Raw genomic sequence first — 9,731 nt, forward strand, 5'->3', positions numbered from 1 at the left:
CAAAATCCTCTGAAGACAGGCTTAATCGTCCACCAACTCGTAAGATTCCTTGAGGATCCATAAAGGGACGCAGTTTTCGCATAGAGCTAGGCAACGAATTCAGGCGGTTAGCCTTGACCAAATCACGAACATTTTTCAAGTGCCTTTTCTGATCCCACTTTAATATGCGAACTTCCGCTTCTTCTAACTCTGTGACCTGCAAATTCTCAGGAAAAATCATAACAGAATTTCGGGTTCGGCGTATTCTCATGCTCTTGAAAATGGCAACTGCTCGAAAAATCCATGCGAGAACTCTACTGATCCTCAAAAATGAACCATGGTGTTCCAACAGACGATCGTAAACAATCATGTCTGGATCCACTGTAGTTGATAATCCCATACCCGCCAAAGTCTCCGAACAACACAGGTTGGGTTTTCCCGGACAAAATTCTTGAGGCCAATTTTCTTCCGTCTTCAGCAACCACTCAGGTCCACCACAACTTATTAGAGGCAAGTGCCTTGACTCTGCTACCACGTGAAAGGACATCTGCGGGATTATGCGACGTAGGCACATGTCGCCATTGGGATGCTGTTGACAAACTCAGAATTTTGGATACCCGATGCCGTACAAATACCTCTCTTGGACGATTTGGCGAATGTATTTGATGCAGGATAACCATTGCATCAGTCCAAAATAAAGGGACGCAGTTTTCGCATAGGGCTAGGCATCGAATTCAGGCGGTTAGCCTTGACCAAATCACGAACATTTTTCAAGTGCCTTTTCTGATCCCACTTTAATATGCGAACTTCCGCTTCTTCTAACTCTGTGACCTGCAAATTCTCAGGAAAAATCATAACAGAATTTCGGGTTCGGCGTATTCTCATGCTCTTGAAAATGGCAACTGCTCGAAAAATCCATGCGAGAACTCTACTGATCCTCAAAAATGAACCATGGTGTTCCAACAGACGATCGTAAACAGTCATGTCTGGATCCACTGTAGTTGATAATCCCATACCCGCCAAAGTCTCCGAACAACACAGGTTGGGTTTTCCCGGACAAAATTCTTGAGGCCAATTTTCTTCCGTCTTCAGCAACCACTCAGGTCCACTCCACCACAACTTATTAGAGGCAAGTGCCTTGACTCTGCTACCACGTGAAAGGACATCTGCGGGATTATGCGACGTAGGCACATGTCGCCATTGGGATGCTGTTGACAAACTCAGAATTTTGGATACCCGATGCCGTACAAATACCTCTCTTGGACGATTTGGCGAATGTATTTGATGCAGGATAACCATTGCATCAGTCCAAAAGAAACATCTTTCTATTCCCAATGATTTTGAGACAGCGTTCATTACTTGCGTGGCTAATTCTGCTCCACTGAGTTCTGCCTTTGGTATCGTCAATGTAATTTTTGTAGGAGTCGCACCCTTCTTTGTTGGGATTGGCATGAGCCTGGACTTCGAAACCAATAAACTTGACGACCGAGAGGCATGAGTATCTTCGCAGACCAAATAAATTGAGACTCCATAAGCGGTTTTCGAAGCATCGCAAAATGCGTGGAGCTCACGATGACTTGGATTACTGATTGTGGATATCCATCTTGTGATTTGGATTTGTTCAATATCTGCTAAGTCCTCAACAAACATTTGCCACCTTTTTTCCAACACATTAGGGATTGGAGTGTCCCAATCAGCCTCAGTCTCCCATACGTCTTGCAGAATGATTTTTGCTATTGTGACAATCGGTCCGATTAGTCCACACGGATCAAAGATTCTTGCAATCGTTGAAAGAATATAGCGTTTCGTAGGATTTTCTCCGCTTGGTTGGTTGGTCACTCGAAAATGGAAAGCGTCTGTCTTTGGATTCCATAGGATACCCAAAGTTTTGGCTTCTTCATCTAAGACGAGTTCAGTGGAATTTGGAGTAATATCATCTTCTGGCTGTAGAACTTCTAACCTGTTAGTTCTGAATTTGGATAGCTTCATCCCTGCACCACCTAGAACATTTTCTAATTGATTTTTAGCATCTATGGCTTCGCCTATGGTTGGGGCAGAGAACAGGCAGTCATCCACATAGAAATTTTGAGTCAGGATTGAACAAGCCAAAGGAAATTCCGTTTTATTATCTGTGGCAATTTGATTTAGAACTCTGGTTGCTAAGTATGGAGATGCTGCTACACCAAAGCAAACGGTTCTGAACCGATAATCCACCATTTCTGAATTTTCAAACCAAACGAACCGATGGTAGTCTCGATGTGAGGGATTCATGAGAACCTGTAGGTACATCTTAACAATATCACAGGTTAAGACGACCTCATGTAATCGAAATCTCCACAAGATTGACACCAGCGTTGGTTGAACCACTGGACAGGCCATCATACAATCATTCAAACTCCTCCCAGACTTTGTGCGTGAGCTAGCATTAAACACTATCCGTATCTTGGTAGTTGAGGAATCATTCTTGATCACGCCATGGTGAGGAAAGTAGTAAGATGGCTTCTGTAATTCATCGAAAGGAATTTTCTCAATAATATTGAGGCTCAAATATTCTTTGAATATCCCATCATACTGGTTCAGCAATGCTGGGTTTTTTACCAATCTTCTGTTCAAGTAGTTCAGTTGACGCACAGCAGCCCCACGATTGTTATCTAGATCTTTCACATCATCCCTAAGTGGAAGTGATACTACATATCTTCCCTCTGGGTCCTGAAAGGTTGTGTCTTGGAAGTGTGCTTCAACTTCTTCATGTTCTGATTGAGCACCGAACTCCTTGGGGACATCCTCGATTTCCCAGAACCTTTTGAGTGTCCGATCTATGCTAGTCAATGTGGTAATGTTGCAAGAACCCACTACTGTATAATCTGTGGAATAGCACGGACCTACTACCAACCAGCCAAAAAGACTGTGTTGGAGCATGGGAAGACCTTCTCCTAGAACGTGTTTATCAAGCCCCAGGAATTGCCACGCATGGCTACCACCGATCAGCAAATCTACTTTCTGTCGCTTGAACCAGAGGGGGTCAGCTAACTGAAATTGTGGGGGTATTTGGATCCTACTGACATCTATCTCCCAATTCGGCTGCTCCCCAATGACTTTCATCATCACAAGACAATCCAATATATGGGTCTGGATTTCAGATTTGTCCTTGATCTGCAATCGAACCTGAGTTTCCTGTTGCGAGACTTGTGAAATTGACCCTACTCCGTCAACAATAAAATTTGTTCGGGTAAGTGGCAATTGTAACTTTTCGCACATGAAAGTGGAGATGATATTAATCTGGGATCCGGGGTCCAAGATAATTCGACAATATTCTTGGGTATTATTGTTGCCCAAAAGTTTTACAACAGCAGTTGCGAACAATACATGGGATCGCACCCCTCGTGATTTTCCCGCACAATTCAAACTAGTGGATGTTGAGGGACAGGGATTAGTACCAGTATCAGATGGGGTAGGGTTATCCAGTATTGAGAGTGGCACTGCAGTGGGATTTGGGCTTGTAAATGCATCATGAATCAAATGATTGTGTCTTTGCTTACAAACTTTACATGACTGATATGAACAATTTTTGATTTCATGACAATCGATAAGACAATTTTGGCAGAGCTTAAGATTTTTAACTGTTTCAAGTCTTTTCTTGGGTTGAAGACCCAAAAACTTCTTGCATTTATACAATCTATGTGGATTGACATTACAGTATTTGCAATTTTCGCGTTTCTGGTTTTCGGTTACATGAGAAGACACATGCTTTGACTTACTTGAGGACTGCTGCGGTGGACAGGACTCCATGTTCCGACACCTGGTGTTCAAGAAGTCATCAAAGTCCGCCCATGTAGGTGTAGACTGGGGCTTCTTTTCACTCCACAGTGTCCTGGTCTGATGGTCCACATGATTGAGAGTCCAGTGGATGAGCCAAGGGTCTCTTTCCGTGACTTGCAAAGCATTAATGGCCTCCAATGCTTGATTAGTAGATGATTGGAGTTTCCTTAGGGCTGAAGCATTCGGCTTAGAGATCACTTGTTGGCTTAAAAATGCATCCATATGTGCAGCGACTATCAACATTTTGTCATCATACCTCTTCACCAGGCGATTCCATGCAATATCGTAGTTCTCATCAGAGAACGGGAGTTTACTGAAGAGAGCCAAAGCCTCCCCATTGGTGTTACTCACAAGATATTGCATTTTTTGTGACTTTGTGAGCCGTGGGTTTTTATCGACAGAGGAGAGAAAAAGATTTTTGAAAGATTGCCAATCACAATATGAGCCCCCAAAAGAAGGAATTTTAATAGGCTCAAGTTTTGCCGATGACTCAGTAAAAAGAAGGTCAGTTTCGCTAAGAGAAGTATTAAGTTCCCTACGAGTCTCCAGCATTTTACTGAACTCCTCTCGCTGAACATCAAGAATTTCCTTGAGTCTAGACTCATCACTCAAGCGTTGCTGGCGCTGTTCTTTCAATTGTTTGCTCATTAAATTAAGCAAAGTCTCCAGACCTGAGCTTCCGGGGCCCGCTCCTTCTAAGCAAATAGAATCATCAGCGAGTGACCGTGGAGATTGCGATGAGATGGTTGCCAATAGCTTCGTAAATGCCATCTCAGTGACCATGCAGTCATCCAGAAAGCTCATCAATTCCTTTTGCTCTCTCTCTTTATCCTCCGGAGTGGTCGTGTCCTTGATAATTTCCATTTGGATTAATTGAAACTTTTGCTCCACCCGTCCAATCATATCACGGTGTGATACAATTTGCATCTCTGCATTATCTCTTTCAAGGAGGGTTGGATCATTCTGGAACTTCTCAAGCACCTTCTTGATGCTAGTAAGTTGACCCTTGTAGGCACGTCTACTTAGTTCCTTTTCAGGCATCGTGAAATCAAATTGTTCCCTGAAGGCGACGTCGGACCAAATGATGAGGATTTACCTATAATTTGTAGAAGAACCACCGAAAATATCAATCACCAGCCCTTCTACTTCTGCAGATAGTCTCTCACCTATTAAAAACACAGAAACTATTACAATCCGATCGAGTAGGATCAAAGTTTCTTTCCTCTGCTGCTGCAACTATCTCCAAGGATTTCACTGGACAATTTCCGGAATTAAAAACACTTTTATTTTCACAGAAATTATAATTTTATTCTTCACCTCGTGGATCACTTGTCTACTCACATGGAATTTTTGCCAAAGACTGGTCAAACTGTATTTTTTATACGGAAGTACCGATTGCGGTATTCAATGAGAGAGTGAAGATGATCTACAGGTTTTTGATAAATGCAATATTACCCAAGGGAACTTCAAAAAAGCCTAAAGTTATACAATCATGTAAATTTAAATTTCAAATTCTTAACAAAAAGCCTAAATAAGCCTAATAAGCATCTCTGCATTATCTCTTTCAAGGAGGGTTGGATCATTCTGGAACTTCTCAAGCACCTTCTTGATGCTAGTAAGTTGTCCCTTGTAGGCACGTCTACTTAGTTCCTTTTCAGGCATCGTGAAATCAAATTGTTCCCTGAAGGCGACGTCGGACCAAATGATGAGGATTTACCTATAATTTGTAGAAGAACCACCGAAAATATCAATCACCCGCCCTTCTACTTCTGCAGATAGTCTCTCACCTATTAAATTACAAGACAAAAACCGCTGGTAACTTGTTATGATGGGATATTCAAAGAATATTTGAGCCTCAATATTATTGAGAAAGTTCCTTTCGATGAATTACAGAAGCCATCTTACTACTTTCCTCACCATGGCGTGATCAAGAATGATTCCTCAACTACCAAGATACGGATAGTGTTTAATGCTAGCTCACGCACAAAGTCTGGGAGGAGTTTGAATGATTGTATGATGGCCTGTCCAGTGGTTCAACCAACTCTGGTGTCAATCTTGTGGAGATTTCGATTACATGAGGTCGTCTTAACCTGTGATATTGTTAAGATGTACCTACAGGTTCTCATGAATCCCTCACACCGAGACTATCATCGGTTCGTTTGGTTTGAAAATTCAGAAATGGTGGATTATCGGTTCAGAACCGTTTGCTTTGGTGTAGCAGCATCTCCATACTTAGCAACTAGAGTTCTAAATCAAATTGCCACAGATAATAAAACGGAGTTTCCTTTGGCTTGTTCAATCCTGACTCAAAATTTCTATGTGGATGACTGCCTGTTTTCTGCCCCAACCATAGGCGAAGCCATAGATGCTAAAAATCAATTAGAAAATGTTCTAGGTGGTGCAGGGATGAAGCTATCCAAATTCAGAACTAACAGGTTAGAAGTTCTACAGCCAGAAGATGATATTACTCCAAATTCCACTGAACTCGTCTTAGATGAAGAAGCCAAAACTTTGGGTATCCTATGGAATCCAAAGACAGACGCTTTCCATTTTCGAGTGACCAACCAACCAAGCGGAGAAAATCCTACGAAACGCTATATTCTTTCAACGATTGCAAGAATCTTTGATCCGTGTGGACTAATCGGACCGATTGTCACAATAGCAAAAATCATTCTGCAAGACGTATGGGAGACTGAGGCTGATTGGGATACTCCAATCCCTAATGTGTTGGAAAAAAGGTGGCAAATGTTTGTTGCGGACTTAGCAGATATTGAACAAATCCAAATCACAAGATGGATATCCACAATCAGTAATCCAAGTCATCGTGAGCTCCACGCATTTTGCGATGCTTCGAAAACCGCTTATGGAGTCTCAATTTATTTGGTTTGCGAAGATAGTCATACCTCTCGGTCGTCAAGTTTATTGGTTTCGAAGTCCAGGCTCATGCCAATCCCATCAAAGAAGGGTGCGACTCCTACAAAAATTATATTGACGATACCAAAGGCAGAACTCAGTGGAGCAGAATTAGCCACGCAAGTAATGAACGCTGTCTCAAAATCATTGGGAATAGAAAGATGTTTCTTTTGGACTGATGCAATGGTTATCCTGCATCAAATACATTCGCCAAATCGTCCAAGAGAGGTATTTGTACGGCATCGGGTATCCAAAATTCTGAGTTTGTCAACAGCATCCCAATGGCGACATGTGCCTACGTCGCATAATCCCGCAGATGTCCTTTCACGTGGTAGCAGAGTCAAGGCACTTGCCTCTAATAAGTTGTGGTGGAGTGGACCTGAGTGGTTGCTGAAGACGGAAGAAAATTGGCCTCAAGAATTTTGTCAAATTCTGAGGCCAAATGATGAGGATTTACCTATTAAATTACAAGACAAAAACCGCTGGTAACTTGTTATGATGCCCTTTGGCCACCTCAGTGACGTGCTCACCTATAATTTGTAGAAGAACCACCGAAAATATCAATCACCAGCCCTTCTACTTCTGCAGATAGTCTCTCACCTATTAAAAACACAGAAACTATTACAATCCGATCGAGTAGGATCAAAGTTTCTTTCCTCTGCTGCTGCAACTATCTCCAAGGATTTCACTGGACAATTTCCGGAATTAAAAACACTTTTATTTTCACAGAAATTATAATTTTATTCTTCACCTCGTGGATCACTTGTCTACTCACATGGAATTTTTGCCAAAGACTGGTCAAACTGTATTTTTTATACGGAAGTACCGATTGCGGTATTCAATGAGAGAGTGAAGATGATCTACAGGTTTGAAACCAAATGTTTCAAAGCAAACGCATCCACATAGATTGTATAAATGCAAGAAGTTTTTGGGTCTTCAACCCAAAAAAAGACTTGAAACAGTTATCAAATTGCCACAGATAATAAAACGGAATTTCCTTTGGCTTGTTCAATCCTGACTCAAAATTTCTATGTGGATGACTGCCTGTTCTCTGCCCCAACCATAGGCGAAGCCATAGATGCTAAAAATCAATTAGAAAATGTTCTAGGTGGTGCAGGGATGAAGCTATCCAAATTCAGAACTAACAGGTTAGAAGTTCTACAGCCAGAAGATGATATTACTCCAAATTCCACTGAACTCGTCTTAGATGAAGAAGCCAAAACTTTGGGTATCCTATGGAATCCAAAGACAGACGCTTTCCATTTTCGAGTGACCAACCAACCAAGCGGAGAAAATCCTACGAAACGCTATATTCTTTCAACGATTGCAAGAATCTTTGATCCGTGTGGACTAATCGGACCGATTGTCACAATAGCAAAAATCATTCTGCAAGACGTATGGGAGACTGAGGCTGATTGGGACACTCCAATCCCTAATGTGTTGGAAAAAAGGTGGCAAATGTTTGTTGAGGACTTAGCAGATATTGAACAAATCCAAATCACAAGATGGATATCCACAATCAGTAATCCAAGTCATCGTGAGCTCCACGCATTTTGCGATGCTTCGAAAACCGCTTATGGAGTCTCAATTTATTTGGTCTGCGAAGATACTCATGCCTCTCGGTCGTCAAGTTTATTGGTTTCGAAGTCCAGGCTCATGCCAATCCCAACAAAGAAGGGTGCGACTCCTACAAAAATTACATTGACGATACCAAAGGCAGAACTCAGTGGAGCAGAATTAGCCACGCAAGTAATGAACGCTGTCTCAAAATCATTGGGAATAGAAAGATGTTTCTTTTGGACTGATGCAATGGTTATCCTGCATCAAATACATTCGCCAAATCGTCCAAGAGAGGTATTTGTACGGCATCGGGTATCCAAAATTCTGAGTTTGTCAACAGCATCCCAATGGCGACATGTGCCTACGTCGCATAATCCCGCAGATGTCCTTTCACGTGGTAGCAGAGTCAAGGCACTTGCCTCTAATAAGTTGTGGTGGAGTGGACCTGAGTGGTTGCTGAAGACGGAAGAAAATTGGCCTCAAGAATTTTGTCCGGGAAAACCCAACCTGTGTTGTTCGGAGACTTTGGCGGGTATGGGATTATCAACTACAGTGGATCCAGACATGATTGTTTACGATCGTCTGTTGGAACACCATGGTTCATTTTTGAGGATCAGTAGAGTTCTCGCATGGATTTTTCGAGCAGTTTCCATTTTCAAGAGCATGAGAATACGCCGAACCCGAAATTCTGTTATGATTTTTCCTGAGAATTTGCAGGTCACAGAGTTAGAAGAAGCGGAAGTTCGCATATTAAAGTGGGATCAGAAAAGGCACTTGAAAAATGTTCGTGATTTGGTCAAGGCTAACCGCCTGAATTCGATGCCTAGCCCTATGCGAAAACTGCGTCCCTTTATTTTGGACTGATGCAATGGTTATCCTGCATCAAATACATTCGCCAAATCGTCCAAGAGAGGTATTTGTACGGCATCGGGTATCCAAAATTCTGAGTTTGTCAACAGCATCCCAATGGCGACATGTGCCTACGTCGCATAATCCCGCAGATGTCCTTTCACGTGGTAGCAGAGTCAAGGCACTTGCCTCTAATAAGTTGTGGTGGACCTGAGTGGTTGCTGAAGACGGAAGAAAATTGGCCTCAAGAATTTTGTCCGGGAAAACCCAACCTGTGTTGTTCGGAGACTTTGGCGGGTATGGGATTATCAACTACAGTGGATCCAGACATGATTGTTTACGATCGTCTGTTGGAACACCATGGTTCATTTTTGAGGATCAGTAGAGTTCTCGCATGGATTTTTCGAGCAGTTTCCATTTTCAAGAGCATGAGAATACGCCGAACCCGAAATTCTGTTATGATTTTTCCTGAGAATTTGCAGGTCACAGAGTTAGAAGAAGCGGAAGTTCGCATATTAAAGTGGGATCAGAAAAGGCACTTGAAAAATGTTCGTGATTTGGTCAAGGCTAACCGCCTGAATTCGATGCCTAGCCCTATGCGAAAACTGCGT

General features: G+C 42.3%; 1 protein-coding gene across 1 annotated transcript; it reads left to right on the forward strand.

Annotated features, from left to right (window-relative positions):
• The first annotated feature begins 7,830 nt into the window (after positions 1-7,830).
• Positions 7,831-9,135, forward strand: LOC129800927 (uncharacterized). Its single transcript, XM_055845671.1, has one exon. The coding sequence runs from the start codon at positions 7,831-7,833 to the stop codon at positions 9,133-9,135; it is 1,305 nt and encodes a 434-aa protein (XP_055701646.1).
• The last annotated feature ends 596 nt before the right edge of the window (positions 9,136-9,731 follow it).

The sequence above is a fragment of the Phlebotomus papatasi genome, chromosome 2, assembly GCF_024763615.1.
Source record: "Phlebotomus papatasi isolate M1 chromosome 2, Ppap_2.1, whole genome shotgun sequence".
Taxonomy (NCBI): domain Eukaryota; kingdom Metazoa; phylum Arthropoda; class Insecta; order Diptera; family Psychodidae; genus Phlebotomus; species Phlebotomus papatasi.

What these genes read in the sequence shown, in the direction of transcription:
- LOC129800927 (XM_055845671.1), top strand. Translation starts at nt 7,831, where the DNA reads ATGAAGCTATCCAAATTCAGAACTAACAGGTTAGAAGTTCTACAGCCA.